This window comes from Hylobates moloch, unplaced genomic scaffold (assembly GCF_009828535.3).
Source record: "Hylobates moloch isolate HMO894 unplaced genomic scaffold, HMol_V3 SCAFFOLD_9, whole genome shotgun sequence".
Lineage (NCBI taxonomy): Eukaryota > Metazoa > Chordata > Mammalia > Primates > Hylobatidae > Hylobates > Hylobates moloch.
This window is the reverse complement of record NW_026652284.1, coordinates 89,723,650-89,740,171: the sequence shown is the minus strand read 5'-3', so window position 1 is coordinate 89,740,171 and position 16,522 is coordinate 89,723,650. Positions and strand designations below refer to the sequence as shown.

The following is a 16,522-nucleotide window of genomic DNA, read 5'->3' as shown; positions in this document are numbered from 1 at the left end:
ACTGAGACGTATGCATTAAATAAATATAGCTTTTTACATGTCAATCATACCTCAATAAAGTAGTTTTTGAAAACATAGAAAATAAAGGCAAGTTTTATATATATATATATAACATGTATCCAAAGATATAAAAGGAATACTGACATATTATACATATTATTGTTCCATACATATTAAATGTACCCAAACCGGGAAATATTTTTATGCTATCTGTAATATTTTATTCATTTAAAAAATGAAGCAAAAAAATCACACTTGTATTTTGAAAAATTTTAAACCTATTTACAATAAGTAGCTATATACACTTCTATTAGATTCACATTTTAAATCTTTCTCTATCTCCATATATAGTATCATTTTTTCTATTCATTTTTCTATTCATAGTCTATTCATATAGTACCAGTTTTTGCTATTAAAACATTTGATAGTTAGTTACAATGTGGCACTTCATCCTTAAATACTTCAAGATGGAACAGGATCATTCTTCCCAAATATAAGTGTAAGACTCAAGAAATTTAACACTGAAACTACAATCTATGCTTAAATTTTTCCAAATGTCCAAATAATGTTTTGGATAGTTATGTTTTGTTTATTTATCAAGGATGACACATTGTTTTAAATTTTAATATATCTTTCTTTTAATCTAGCACAGGCCCTGTCTTTGCTTTTGCTTTTCTTTCTCTTTTTTTAAGTGTTTCATTCCTTCAAGACATTGACTTCTTTTTGAGAAATCCATGCCAATTGTTTTTCACAATGTAGTGGTTTTTATTTTTAAATGAGCCTTATCAGAAGTGTTATGTAATTTTCTTCAACAAAGTTCAGATAAACACGTGCATGCATGGACTAAGCTTTCAGAGTAGCCAGGTTTAGACAGGACTGTCTGTGGTCAGAAAAAAAAGAGAGAGAAGTTAACGTTAATAGTAAGGAGGTTCTAATGATAAACCGACCAATTTTAAGCTTAATAATGACTAAATTTAGGCTGGCAAGGAGGGAAGTGAGAGCATGTGGGGAGCAATGATAATGGTAAAGGGGGAGTTCACTGGAGGTCTCTAAAAAGTCTTTATAAAATGAAATAATTAGATCAGAAACACAGGAAATGCAACTAATCAGTGAATATGTCTGCTCTATTTTACTAAATTCGTCTACCTGAAAGCCCAATTTTTTTTGTAGGAGGTGAAATATGGGTGATAGACCCCACACACAAAATTATTTTATGAGTACCATTGCTAGAAGAATAGTACAGCATATACACAAATCCATGTGTGTGCATATGTGTGTATTTACACATGGATTTGTAAAGTTCTTTACTATAACTGACTTTAGGTCACACCTTCGAAAGAAGCACCCATAATTCTTTTACTTGATTATATTGCCAGTATCCCTAGGAAATCTGAGATATATTGTTGAAAGGCAATTGTCACATGAACCCCCAAATAAGTAATGAGATTAATGGTAGAACTGAGAAGAGAACCAGAGCACTCACTCACATACTGTCAGTATCTCAGCCCAACTGAATGCTCCTCAGATCAGACAATATATATCATTACTTAAATCACCTGCATATCAGACAGGCTATGGTTTAATAAACATTTCTATTTCCATTATTCTACTCTGTGGCTGTTAGCCCAGCAAAAGCCTAACTTTGATATACGTAGCTGTCTAGGAGGGGGTACGTTATCAAGGGTGTGCTCTCAACAAAATATTTTAAGGTAAAAAGTTATATGGCAACTGAAAGCCATTTTTTATCATTTAATTCTAGTGATCCCAGGCACAAATTCGAGGCATTAATGGATGTGATAAGCACTGGCACCAACTCCTGTACCCAAAATTACTTTATGAACAACGTACCACCAGGACTGCAGGTTCTACATGCCTTTGTTTATTGACGTGTTTTACCATTGTAATCAAAAGCCAAGATTCATTCAGTGGCCACAGGGTTTTGGCATAATATAAGGCTCTATTCATAGTGTGTGTGTGTGTGTGTGTGTGTGTGTGTGTGTGTGTGTGTGTGTTTTGATAAAGTGATACAGATTAAAAAAGGAAAATATGAATATTATTACCTTTTAAAAAGGCTATGAGAAAGGTACAGCAAGGAAAATAAACACTGAAAATTATTTTTCATTCATTTTTATTAAGAATTTACTGTGCTTCTTCTTATTATTATTGTTGATAAAGTAAGTGAAATAGACTATTCAGTAGTAGTGTATGCTATTTAAATCATCTTCTTGCTTGAATTGCTGAATTGACTTCAGAAAAGGATCCCAGCTAAACAACATCTACATCTCACAGTAGCTTCATCTTAATTCATACAAGAAGCACTTTCTGAAGTCCTCACATTAAGTTTTAATTCAGTAACACTTTCATCTTGAAAAAGTTACTGGCTGGGTGGCCTGAATCAGAAGCGGACCTGTTTGAAAGAATACACAATTCAGTTAGAGCCCCAAGGAGGACCAAAATACTGGCTTCAAGTGCCCTCTTGTGGCTGATAACAGAATAATCAAATATAATTTGAAGCCTGGAATAAACTGGCACAAGCCAAATTTTTCTCTTTTGCCCCTTACTTATCAATAATTTATTAGGCACTGAAAATTCAAAGATAAATAAGATACAGTCCATGTCATAGAGAAGTTCATAGCAGAACAAAGGCGAAGATGACTACAGATAATTTCAACCCTCCCTGCTAAGTGCTACTATAGTAATATTTATTCTATTTCAATCAAGTTACATTGGTCATCTTCATTTTTGTAGATATTCTTATGGTAATTAATATTAGAAATTCCTAAAAAATAAACGCAGCTATTTTCCACACAAGTGTAATTCATGTACTGTATCTCCGTACAACTAGAAAACACATTGTAAATAATTTTATATTTTTAAATTACTTCTAAGATAACACGAATCTATATTTTTTGTTTATTCTATTAATAATATTTGTTTTATTATTTGCATTCCTTCCAGGTCAGCATTATCAGACCTATTATGCAGATAAGGAAACTGAGGTAGAAGGGTCAGTCTTACCTGGTAATTCAGATGAGACCGGAACCTGCATTAATTGCACCCGTTAGTTTTCTTGGCAGATTCATCCAATGACTTTCGTGTGGTTTCTAATGGTAAATTTGAGGGGGTTTATGAAGTCATTGAGTAACACGAGTCATTTACAAGACGGGTTTTACACACACACACACACACACACACTGGATCATTTCCAGTATCAGCTACTGAACAGCTGTCACAGCTCTCTTCAGTTGGATGGAGCTTTTGATCAAGTTATGAAAAGTCCCATATCCAATTACCAATCCCCAGCATCACCCATTTCTTGGCTTGGCACTGCTCAACCAAATGATACACTTACGATGCCAAAGCAAAGTGATTACATAAATAATTTAGTTGGGTCTTCTTTAATCCTATACGAGCAGCTTACAGTAATCCTAATTAGTATTTTACTCACCTGCTGCAGTCATGTAACAGTAATCCTATTGAATTTCCAACATTGAGCATGAAAGGGTGCAAGAATTTAAAGAATATATTCCTAGCTTACAGAAATCAATCATGTGAGTCAAGATGTTCACAAAGTTGGTTTATTTGAAAGATACAAGTGATTCTAGATACAAACTAGAGAACATTTGTAAGATGTCAAAGAACCCTATAGGTGGTGGGGTAGAGGTGGGGAGTTCTCAGCACTTATCATTTTAAAGCTATGCTCTTTAGTATTCTAAATTGCTGTGATGTTCTCAATTTAGTTATTTTTAAATCCCATTTTAAAATATTTTCATAACGTTTTCATTTTTATATATTTTTGAGGTAATAAAATAGTATCTCTACGAGCAAATTTGGTTTATTTCCATATACAGTACTATGAAATACGAACTATCCGCTATTTCTCACCTTTCCTGTGTACTATTTATGATTGTTTTCATTGTAATAGGTAGCAGAATGATGAGCATCCCTATCACTTACGTTAGAACATTGTTTTATAAGAGATGAAGTGAAACAAAAAACTCGTTTGGATAGGTTTTGTGATTGTGTGCTTACCTCAGGCTCAAAACTTTACACAATTAAGTCCAGCTGGTTCAAAGACTACACTTTAAATTCATCAGAAAGATGAAATTGTCTCTGGAAGTGAACCAAAGATCAATTTGAATCCTTTTCTCAACTATACCCAACTTGTACCTTTTCTCATACTCCCATACTGTTCATTCACTTGTTTGTTCCTTCATTTGTTCCCTTGCCCTTTCATCCACAAATAAGCATCATACAGAGTCAGAGAAGTCATTTCCTCCTCTCCAGGAGAGGCCTGCAAAAGGTCAAGAACTACTGTGTTGAAGAGGACTTACGCATAGCTGCTTCTTATAGAAAAACAGTACTGGGGGATCCAAGTCAGAGGGATGTCTGAATGTTTTAGCAACTAAAGCTGAACTTTGAAGGGCAAACAGGAATGAGAAACATATGAGAAGGGGGGCTTCTGTGTTAACAGATTTTCAAAGGTACTTAGGGGTGAAACTTTATAGTGGGGATTCTTTAGAGAAACAGGATGTCAGATCAAGAAGTGCCTAGGTGTTAATGCTGAATGAGTTTCATTCTACATTGAGAAATTCCAAGCAGGGGAATAAAATAACGACTTGAATTATTGCTAAGGCCACTTAGGCAACAGTGTGGAATAGATATTGGAGGGGGTACAGATCAACTAAGGCAAAGAAATACTAAGTCTACTACAATAATCTGGGCTTGAACCAAGACAATTATGAGGGCACGTAGTGGATAATTTACAGCCTTGCTATACTCAGAAGTGGTTCTCTATCAGCAGCGTGAGCACCAGTTGGGTACTCACCAGAAATACAGAATCTTAAAGCCATGCCCCTTATCTTCAGAATCAGCATTTCAGTAAGCTCCTCAGATAATCTATATAGCTAGGAAGTACCATTCAGAAATAAGGAATATAGCAGGGGCAATTAATGGGGGGAAAAGTCATTATTTTACATAAGGTCAGTTTGAAGTGAGGATATTCTAAAAAGTTGATCCATAGCAGTTGGGTGTCTGGGTGTGGAGGCTAGGATGAAGTCTGGTTTGGAGACAGTTTAGCATTTATCAACCTGTATTTGAAGTCACGGTCTGACGCAAGTTTCCTGGGATTTGCTCAGGAAAAGTATATCCAGTTAGTGAGGCAGAGGGCCCTGGAGGGAGCCCTAGGAAACACCATTATTTACAAGTCCCAGACAGCAAAAGGTACTCCACAAGAAACAGAAGGAACTTCCAGTGGTAGGAAAAGCAATGTGAGGAGTGGGAAGAGAGTTCCAAGTGGCAGGATGGTCAACATTCGCATTTTCCAGCAGAAGTCACGTAAGAATAGACAAGAGTCCATTGGATTTGGCAATCCTGATGTCAGGGTAAAGCTAATGTGTGGAGATTACTTCCCATTAAGTTCTTTCTTGACCTTAGTATGTGGGGATGCAATTTAAAGATTCTGCATTCAAAGTTCAGATGAGTAGAGTATGTGGAAGGAACTTGGTATGGAGCCAACTTGCAAATGTTCTCTCTTCCATTAGATGGTAAATTCTTTGAAGCATAAGGAAGGCACATAAAGATGAGTAAGACCCAGTCCTAACCCTCAGAGTTTATAAACAATACGAATAAGACAACTGTAGTACAAGATGGGGCATTACAATTTATAAAATATTATGGGAACTCAAAAGAGGAATACACCATATGCAGTCAGAAAAGGTTGCTTACTTCTCAGCTGTTAACAGAGAACTGTACATACTAAATACTTAAACTACATTAATTGCTTTTGCACTCAACAAACTTGATGAATTAGTAATAAAGACAAAGTCCCATTCATTTCAAAATCCAAGCAAACTTCAAACTCATTCATGAGATATTTATTAAAATAACACATTTAGGGAAAAAAATCAATACAATGTATACATCATTACTGAAAACTGTATACCATCATACAAAAAAGGATTTTATTTTGGGAAACTGTTTTCTAATTTATGGCAAGTTTTACTTTCAGAAATAAAACCACAACAACACAATCTAATTCAATCTTAAAGGCTGGCATGCTGAGCAAGGAATGTTCTTATTCTTTGTAGGAGCTCCTTCTTTACACTGTCAGGTACCAGGGCTGAAAAACAAAAATAAAAAAATAAGAGTAAGAAGGTACCAATTAATACATGACAATTTAAGATCTGACATTTTGCTCAGGGTAAACAACATAAGCATTTCATAAATAACCCTCATGTTCAATTAAAAAAAATAGGTAAAGTTATCTGACAAAGAAGTGTCTTCTTGCAACTCATCATTTTAAATGAACTATCCAGCCGGGCGCGGTGGCTCACGCTTGTAATCCCAGCACTTTGGGAGGCCGAGGCGGGCGGATCACGAGGTCAGGAGATCGAGACCACGGTGAAACCCCGTCTCTACTAAAAATACAAAAAATTAGCCGGGCGTGATGGCGGGCGCCTGTAGTCCCAGCTACTCGGAGAGGCTGAGGCAGGAGAATGGCGTGAACCCGGAAGGCGGAGCTTGCAGTGAGCCGAGATCGCGCCACTGCACTCCAGCCTGGGTGACAGAGCGAGACTCCGTCTCACAAAAAAAAATAAATAAATAAAAAATAAATGAACTATCCAATGCCTAAATGCACTGCATGTTGATGAGAAGAAAACATGAGAAAATTCTTTATGAGTAAAGAAGACCATTTTTAAATACAGAGGCTATAACAGATGGATAAATTTGATTAAAACACAATAACAATTTATGCTGAATGAAAAATCACCATAAGCAAGGCCAAAAGATAAAAACTGAAGAAATGTTCTTACAGAAAAGGGCTGATCTTTCTACTATACAGTTGTTTCACACTGATAAGGAAAAGATCAAAAGACTAATAGAAACATGAGCAAAAGAGATGAAGAAACGGAGAGTTCTTGAACATAAAAGGGTCCCAATCTCAGAAGAGAAATGAAATTAAAATCACATTTACATAGCATATTTTACCAATCATAGGCAAAAATACAAAGGTCAATAATATACTGTGTTGGCTGGGTACGATGGCTCATGCCTGTCATCCCAGCAGTCTGGAAGGCTGAGGCAGGAGGATTGCCTGAGTCCGGGAGTTCAAGACCAGCCTGGGCAACATGGCGAAACCTGTCTCTACAAAAAATAAAATTAGTGGAGCATGGTGGTGTGTGTCTGTGGTCTCAGCTACTCAGGAAGCTGAGGCAGAAGGATCACTTAAGCCTGGGAGATCGGGGCTAGTGAGCCATGATCATGCCACTGCACTCCATCCTGGGTGACAGAGCAAGATCCTATCTCAAAAAAAAAAAAAAGTATCTATATTTATACATATATAAAAATATACATATATTTATATACATACATAAAATATATAAACATACATAATATATATTTTAAGTATACACATATGTAAAAATATATATGTATACATACACACTGTTGGCAACACTGTGTTGGCAAGACTAAGGGAGCACTTTCATATTAGGTGGAGTATAAACTGGTATATGTTTTAGAAGGTAATCTGTATTTTACTGAAATAATTCACGTATATACACTCCGAGCTAGTAAAAATCCAAAAAATTACAACTGTTATATGTTATACTTTTGACCCATTTGACTATTATCTATTCGGAATATTAAACCATAAATGCAAAAAAAAAAAGGGGGGGCTTAACTAAAACTTCTAATGTATTTACTTGTGTTCTGGGGAAATGGAAAACTTCAGATACACAGTTCAGTATTTCCATAAAAAAATTATACAAACCAAATAAGCCAGATATTCTTCTTTATAAACTGTTTAGTTTAAGCCAACCTACAAATCAAGACTATATAATTAATTCAAGTCCACTGGAAATGTAATCAATATGTATACTAAAAATAATTTTAATCAAAATTACGGTGATTGAGAACAGGATCAGTTAGTTGCCTTGAAATAAGATGGGACTATAAAAGAATACCATGAGGGAGGTTTTGGTGGTGAGGGAACTGTTTGTTCTGTATCCTGACGGTGGTAGCTACATGAACCTATACATACGTATAAAGTTCACAGAACTGCACACTAAAAAAACGACAATTTTACTGTGTTAAAAAATATGTCTACTCTTAACAACAGTAAGAAGACTAAGAACATAAAACATCTATTTTTACTTCTCTTTTCTTTATTTGCTCATTCTCTAGCAGGGGAGCTACAAGACATTGAAATGTCCAAGGTTTAAGTACTGAAGGAGAAGCAAAGGATAGTTTCTAACTTGTATAGCTGGTTCCTAAATAATGTTAACAGGCTAAGTGTAAGTCACAGAAGAAAACAAAAACAAAATGAATATAGAGAAATTTAAAAATATAAATTCATAAGCGGAATAATTTTTTTTCCTTTCCCCGAGACATACTTGAAGAAAAAGTCAGGTGTTTCAGTTGTAAACAGGCCTAAAGAGATGGCTGGCAAGGACCATGGGATTCTATAGCTTATTCCCAGCAGGGAGGAGTTCAAAAATTCATGTTCTGTAGTAATAATTTTCAAACTTATTTACCTTTTACACTTAAATTCTTTTCACAATTTCTGTGTGAGAAAACAACTTGGGCCATCTAATTTACCTTTCAGTTACAACCCCAACTTTACCAAAGTAAATGAAAATAATGTAGTTATATCTAAGATAACAATGATGTAGCTCCTGACAACATTTACTACACATCATCAGTTTTAATATAATTATTTCCTATCTTAACTTTGCCTTCTGTAAACAAGGCATTAAAGGTTGAAATTAAGAAGATGGTTGCATTGTGAGTCTTAAATATGAATTACTCTGAACATGAAGTCATGGAGCTACCAAATTCTTAAGTAGACATTTAAGAAGACAGACCTTCATTAATTTTTAATAAGGAGATAAGGGGGCAATGACTCAGGGGTTGGAATAAGACTTTGAATTATTAAATATTTAAGTGGAGTCATGCCATATCTGATAAAGTTTATAAATTCTAGCTTCATGTAGTATTTGACACTGCAGAATCCCATATTTTAAAAATTATTAGCTTGAATAACTGTATCAACTTGCATTGGTGCACTGTTCTAGAGTACAAGAACACTGAAACCTAGTATCTCATTTGTTACTCCCAGACTATGCTAGGAGGCAGGTAGGCAATTTTAACTCTTTACAAGAGGCAACACAGGTAGTGCTTTTCCTTAAAAACAGACAGAAAATCTGAATTAGCAAGAGATTTTTTAAAAAATTATGTCTGCAGCATGTTTCCTTTAACACACTCTGTATTCCTTACCTCTGCCTTTTGGAGTGATTTCAGCCACCAAGTCATCAACAGTAACGTGTTCTAGTCCTTTTTCTTTAATTACCTCTTATGCAAAAGCAAAAAACAAATCATATCATTTAAAATCATTATCTGTAAGAAAGATTTTCATAGAGGAAGGGTTAAGATCATGTTTTTAGAGTGTAGACTGGTTTTTTTAAAAAAAGGACACTGAAAATTTAGTTCAACCTTACAAACACATCAAGTATTCTTTAGATCTAAAAGATAAAAGTCTGTTCGTAAGTCTCAGCTAAATAACCAGCAACTTAATAAATAATTGTGACACTTACAATAAATTTAGACTGTAATATTCAAATCTAACATCTGTAAAATGCCAAAAACTTTATAATTAACATTTACTAGATCTCTATTAGGTGCTTTACAACATTTAATATTCACGATGATCTAATGGGCTAGGCATTTTCCCACATCACAGGTGAGGCAACTGAGGCTTAAAGATTAAATAAGTCATCCAGCCCTGAGTTGAAATCCAGCTCTTTCAGTGATGAAAATCTATATGACCTTAAAGTCTATGCTTTTACTACTTTGTCACATTGCCTTCTTACAGTTAATATATAAATGGTTTATTATTTTTATTTGTAGAAACCATTACAATACAATGGGGATTCATTAAAAATATCCAGAGTTCCATTATATCAAAAGCTGACACAGAAAGGAGGCTCCCCTTAGTGACATGTATAATCCATCAAATGGTATCATCAACAATACCCAGCAATTTAATAAGCTTCCCTTCTACTTTTTTTTAAGTGCATTCTGAGAGCTTTCATAGATGAATTTTTCAAATTTTCACTGTTAAAGACAGGAAAGAGATAATTTCTATAAGTCTGCCAACCCTAAAGTGTTCCATTTAAGTTAAAACATAAGAAACAATAAAGTTGTTGAAAGACATGAGATTCCATATTCTGATGCCAGAGAAAATCTTAAGTGCTCATGTTTCACTTAACAGAAACAGAGAAAATTTCTTAAAAATTTGGGAACTAGGTCTACATATGTCACCAAGAAGAGGAAACCATTACAAGATTAAATTCCGTATTTGTTTAAAATCATGCTTGAATACTTAATATACCTTAAAATAAGCAACCCCCAAACCAATCCTGATCAGAAAAATGGGATTAGTTTATCTTCCAAATGAAACTGATTACCTTTACAGTGTGCCTTCAACTGATCTTTCCAGCCACATTCAATTAATTTAGCTCTCAGCAACTCTTTGAGGCTGTTGAAACAGAAGTATTTTCAAATTGAACAATGTATAACTATCTTAGACAGGAATGTATGAAGCAAAGGTTCAGTGTTCAAATAAAAATTCCCTGCCTTCCAGTCACAAAACTTTAACTGTGGCCTAATCTTGGTTCGATTGCTAAATAGTTCTTTGATCTTATGCAAGTACGTAAATTCTGGGCCTTTCATTTCATCTGGGTCTCATTTAATGAGTAAAATTAAATGAAGTGGAGGGGCTAAAATACTTTTCAAGAGGCTCTATTCTTTGGCCACGTTACATACTGTCTACTGTCCTCTACCAACAGGAATATCATGGGTCTTGTACAACATCTAGAGAGTATTAACTGAACCTGGAGCAGCTGCACCTCTGAAATCTTCAAATTCCAAAATCCATTCTTTAACCTCAACTTCTTATCCTTTAGCTCTACTACTTCCCCCATTACCTCTAACTTCACAGGCTACCCACTTCTTTGATCCCAGCCTATCAGGCCCTTCTAAACTACAAAATGACAATGGTATTTCATTGACTTAAGATTGTTGTTCTCCCCACATTTTAACGATTCGGTAATTGGCATGCCCCCAGTGTTTTCTTTTTCTCAATGGCAAAAAAGTGGCAGTGTATATGCAACTAATGGCATCACAGGTGCAATAAAATATTTTCTTATCCTTTTGCCATATCCACGTTTACAAATCTTCAATCCTCAACCTAAATCATTTAACTTCTCAGGTTAAAAATGTCACATCCCAAACAAATTCTCTTTCCCTACAAACCACTTTCACTATCCCTATACATCCACTATGTGACATTCTCATCTTAATATTTAATTAGGTCTTTCAATCTTAATAGGGCCAAAATCCAACTTTTGATTCTCTACCACTTCATCCTGTTTGTTCTTCTTCTGAGAATGGCAATTCCATTCTTCTGGTTCTTCAGACTAGGAATCTCTGTAGTATCCTTCCGCTCAGCTGCCTTGTTAACACTACACATCCAATCTATGAGCAAATCCTATTGGGTTCAATTTAAAACATATACCTAGAAATCACCTTTCTCACTATCTCCACCATTACTACCCTAGTTCAAGCCATCATCTCTTCTCTAGAATATTACCATAGCATTCTAGGTTGTCTCCCTGCTTCTTCCCTTGTACACTTAGTTCTTCTCCCGCTGCTCAAAAACCTCCAGTGCCTTTCCAATTTACTCAGAATAAAACTCCAAGACTTTATTACAGCCTACATGATCCTTCGTGATCTGCCTTCTCCCCAGCTATGCCACTGACTTGATCTCCACTCTCCCTCACCCAATTTACTAAGTCTCCCTAGCATCCCTGTGCTCCTCAAAAACGAAAGGCAAGCTCCTATCTCAGGAACTTAGAGTCCCTGCTCGCCCTCACATCTTTCTGATTTTTTTTTTTTTTTTTTTTGAGAAGGAGTTTCACTCGTCACCCAGGCTGGAGTGAAGTGGCACGATCACAGCTCACCGCAACCTCCGCCTCCTGAGTTCAAGCGATTCGCCTACCTCAGCCTCCCGAGTAGCTGGGACTACAGCCCATCACCATGCATGGCTAAGTTTTGTATTTTTAGTAGAGATGGGGTTTCACCAGTTTAGCCAGGATAGTCTCAATCTCCTGACCTTGTGATCCGTCAGCCTCGGCCTCCCAAAGTGCTGGGATTACAGGCATGAGCCACCGGGCACGGCCTCCTTCTGATTTCTTGTTTTTTCTATCTAAAATACTACACCTCTTTATTTTCTGCTTTATTGTTCCTCTAGTGCTCATCACCATCTGACATTATTACACAGTTTTATCTGTCTCCTCCCATTAGAATGCAAGCTCCATGAAAACACAGACTCCATTTTTGTCTACTACTGTTACCTCCAACACCTTAACAGGGCATGGCATATGATAGAAAATCAGTAACTTGAAGCTGCACGAATCAAAAACAAAAAAAAAAAACAACACACAATCCGTACTCACCAGCAGTACTATCTTCTAAAGCTACCCAAGGCAGTTATAGATGCCTCCTTCCTCATTTTGAGGGTTGCTGTCTCTACATTTTATTAAAATTCTAAGATCTCCTTCCAATTTTTGGAGTTTTCCATTTTCAACCCTATATAATCTTCTACCTCATTTTTCTGCCATCTATCTTGTCCCCTTCAAGTCCAAGCTCCACACCAACAGAGTAAGCTTCCTAAAGTGTAAACGTGATCTAGTCATTCCCTTTCTTAAAACTTTAAATGACTCCCATCATCCAAAAATAAAGTCAGCAACAGATGTACCTCTTTTTCTTATTGTGTGAGATCTTATGTGATCACCTTAATGCCCAGGTTGAGTTGAAAGATTCCCCCTTCCTTATACATATTTGTCTTATTCACTTTATAACCCCGCCTCTGGGAGCCTTTCTTGATTCCTCGGCCCCTTCTTTGTACTTCTAAACCTGTTGATTCTGCAAATATTTACTTGGCCAATTATGAACCAAACAAAGCATTAGATGCTGGGTATAAAATGTTGTTTTTGGTGTTAAAGAACTTATACTGGAGGATACAAACTAGCCAAGTAGATGGTTAGAATACAATGTTGATTAAATGCTATGATGGAACAAGATATTTGGGACTTAGCTAGAATTAGCTAAAAAGTAAGAGAAGGAAGAATGTTTTAGAGAGTGGAAACAGCACTTGCTGCTCCAAGGTTGAGAGCTTGGTAAATGCAGCTGGTTCCACAACATTGTCTCCCTGTTAAAACCCAGGTAACATTATGTCTCCAGTTGTAATTCAGGTATGTACTTTTTCTTCTCCATCAAATTATCTTTAAGAGCCATATCTTGCTCATCTTTCTACATCACCACTTCCCTCCAAGTCCTGCAATATTTAACAAACCTAAATTATTTTTTCCAGATGTTTGGAATAGAAACTTTTATAATCTCAATTGTCTGTAATTCTTTCCAGTGACATGTTTCATTTCTTGTTTAGATTCTTACAAGCTAACTATTAAAGACGGTGAAATGTAATTTATTAACACAATCTATTACTTACCGTTCTCTTTCTCCAGTTTCTATCAACTTTTGGTTAATCGCTGCTCTCATCTGCGCATCTTTGTTCATCTTGCTAACCTGGGCATCAACATGTATTTTCAGATATAGAACATTTACAAAGCATTTTCTTCTAAATCCTCTAGGCAGGCATCCTAACATGTTTACCATTCTATTAACTGAAGGGGTGATACATTTCAAGTGTGTTAACAATGTCATTACTCTTTATTAAACACTTATGTGCTTGGCACTGGGCTAATGCAGTGTGCATTTGCTTTTTTTAAACATCACATTTAATTCCCAGAATGTATTGTTACATATTCATATTAATAAAATAATCTGTATTTTACTGATGAGGAAACTGAGGCACAGAGATAGCAAGTGGAAAGGCAGAATTTGAACTCAAGTACTTTGACCCTAGGAGCTCCCAAACTGAACATAACTGCCGATCACTTCTGCACAGACTGCATCCAAAAATTCGGAGAAGTCATATATACTAAACATCAAAAAAAGATTAAACACTATTAGTAAAAAAATAAAATTACCAGGCCGGGTGCAGTGGGTCACACCTGTAATCCCAGCACTTTGGGAGGCCCAGGCGGGTGGATCACGAGGTCAGGAGTTCAAGACCAGCCTGACCAAGATGGTGAAACCCCGTCTCTACTAAAAATAGAAAAATAAGCCGGACTTGGTGGCAGGTGTCTGTAATCCCAGCTACTCAGGAGGCTGAGGCAGAAGAATCGCTTGAACCCGGGAGACAGAGGTTGCAGTGAGCCGACATTGCGCCGCTGCACTCCAGCCTGGGTGTCAGGGCAAGACTCCGTCTCAAAAAAAAAATAATAATAATAATAATTAATCAAAAAAATAAAATTACTAGATAAGGCTCTAAGTGTTTTGCCTTACTCTTCACTAGAATGAACCCACAATTACAACTGCTAAACCTAACTGTGTGGATGTGTGTGTTTACACACACATTGCTGGTGGGATAAGGAGAAAACAAATCTCAAACAAATTCCTAACTTACAAAGTCCTCAATTTTCAGTAAAAACAGACAACCCAAACCAAAATGATGTTGAAAGGAGAGGAAAGTTAGGTTTTGAAAGAGTTCAAGCCACTTAAAAGTTTAAATTAAATAAAACTTGGCGTAAACTAACGTTTTCCCATCTAATCTGTCACTAACTTGAGATTACTTTTGTTGTCTTCCATCTGGCCTATTGAAAATTCAGACTGGCAATGAGTTTCCAGAGTTGATTTTTTTTTTTTCTTTTTTGAGAGGAACAGGGAAAAGGAGAAGTTGAGTGAGAACTAGGAAATGCTTACTTTTGTAATTGGAGGCTAACATTTTCAAAATAACTACAAGGTCTAGTCAGTACCATTCCTGGAATATTGAACTTGATCTCGTCTTGGCTCCTAAAATACGGATAGTGACCTTGGACAAGTCACTTAATTCTTAAAGGCCTCAGTTTTCTCACTGGTAAAACAAGGGCACTAGGGTATCCCTCCCAGTTCAGACATTCTTAGGGAAAATAGAACAGGGCGGAGACAGCGGGAGAGGCGGGAGGGGAGGAGCCAGAAAACAAAGCGAGGACTGGCTTCAGGCCAACTCCGGTAGCACGCCCTGTCGGAGAGCCCTACAGGCCCGCGAGCGCGGGTCGGGGACGCTAACGAAAGACAGTACATCGAAAGGAGCCTGGGCTGGGCCCGGGTCCCGGCCCTGAGGACCACGGGCATAGCTCACCACCATCACCGCGGGCGAGGGCCGTCCCTTCCCAGCGACGAAATGACCCTTGCGCTGACGACCGTTACCTACCACACTCTTCGGCTGCCCGGACTTAGACCCTCAGTAGCTCGGGCACCTAAGCACACAGAAAGCTAGAACACGCATTTCCGGGGCGGGGTCTCGCCACCCTGCCTATAATGTGAGAATTTAACCAGCGCGGGCCGCCTCCTGGTTGCTAGGGCCTCTGGGTAAGAGAGTTCAGACCTTGCCGTCGCGCGGGCGCTAAGTACTAGGAGAACTACATAGCCCAGCATGCAACAGTCTCAACTTTTTCACGGACACTACATTTCCCAGAAGGCAGTTCGCACCGCAGTGTTTTCTGGGATGGGAACCACGCCGCTTCCCAGTCTCCGTGCGAGGCGTGAAGCGCGGACCTTTCAACAAGGGCTTTATTAATTCTCACGCTGCGACCCTGGAAAGCGATGGAGGTGGCGGCTAATTGCTCCCTACAGGTGAAGAGACCTCTGTTGGATCCCCGCTTCGAGGGTTACAAGCTCTCTCTTGAGCCGCTGCCTTGTTACCAGCTGGAGCTTGACGCAGGTGGGAAGCGGCGGCGCCCTTCGTACTCCGTTCCTTTCCCTTTTCGGCTGTCTCCTGCCTGACCCTTCCCGCAATTTCTTTCTTTCTGACTGGCAAGCGAAGCCACCGTGGCGGCTTGGGTGGACTCACGGAGGCCGCTGCTTCTGGGGAATGATGTCCATCCCAGAACCCGGTGGGAGCCGCCTTCGCACGCTCTTCGGTAACGGGACCCTGGGCCCCCTCCGTCAGCAGCCCAGCCTCTGAGGTCTGAGGTCTGAGGGCTGGCGTGCGGGTGCTGCCTGGGGCCCTGGCTGCTGTGTGTCCACAGCCTGGCTCCTGTTTCGGGGGACGCTGAGAACATTCCTTCCTCCTGGAGCATCGCTTGTGAACGTGTGCGTTGAGAAACCACACCTCCTTGGAGGACCCCCAGTTCCTGTTTCCTCTGACCGAGAGCCGTTTCTTAGAAGAGAAACTACATTCCAGTTGTAGCATTTTTAATTACTCAGTTCCTGGCACATTAAGAACTCTGTGGTAGAGAACATCTCTAGAAGATAGTGAGGAAAGTGGATTTACTCCCACACTGCTACTCCTTGCTTTATCTGTAGCTAGTAGAATATCCTTACTCTTGTTTTTACAACTTAACGGCATTTTCGT

At 37.9% G+C, this 16,522-nt stretch overlaps 2 protein-coding genes across 3 annotated transcripts in view; one reads left to right on the top strand and one right to left on the bottom strand.

Moving 5' to 3' along the window:
- Nucleotides 1–5,861: 5,861 nt before the first annotated feature.
- On the bottom strand, nucleotides 5,862–15,552 carry ENY2 (ENY2 transcription and export complex 2 subunit). 2 transcript variants are annotated; one of them, XM_032760272.2, is made up of 5 exons: nucleotides 15,380–15,552; nucleotides 13,574–13,650; nucleotides 10,470–10,540; nucleotides 9,280–9,354; nucleotides 5,862–6,121 (listed from the first exon to the last, which is right to left on the bottom strand). In XM_032760272.2, the coding sequence occupies exons 2-5, from the start codon at nucleotides 13,639–13,641 to the stop codon at nucleotides 6,045–6,047; spliced, it is 291 nt and encodes a 96-aa protein (XP_032616163.1). In that variant the 5' UTR covers nucleotides 13,642–13,650; nucleotides 15,380–15,552; the 3' UTR covers nucleotides 5,862–6,044. The 2 variants fall into 2 exon arrangements, with proteins under 2 accessions (XP_032616163.1, XP_032616162.1); XM_032760271.2 differs by having other exon boundaries at nucleotides 15,308–15,544.
- Nucleotides 15,553–15,597: 45 nt separating this feature from the next.
- The window catches only part of NUDCD1 (NudC domain containing 1), an 87,804-nt gene continuing 86,879 nt past the window's right edge, over nucleotides 15,598–16,522 (top strand). The window contains exon 1 of the mRNA XM_032760270.2: nucleotides 15,598–15,889. Within this exon, the coding sequence (XP_032616161.1) occupies nucleotides 15,772–15,889 (118 nt within the window). The 5' untranslated portion in view covers nucleotides 15,598–15,771. The remainder of the gene's footprint in view (nucleotides 15,890–16,522) is intronic.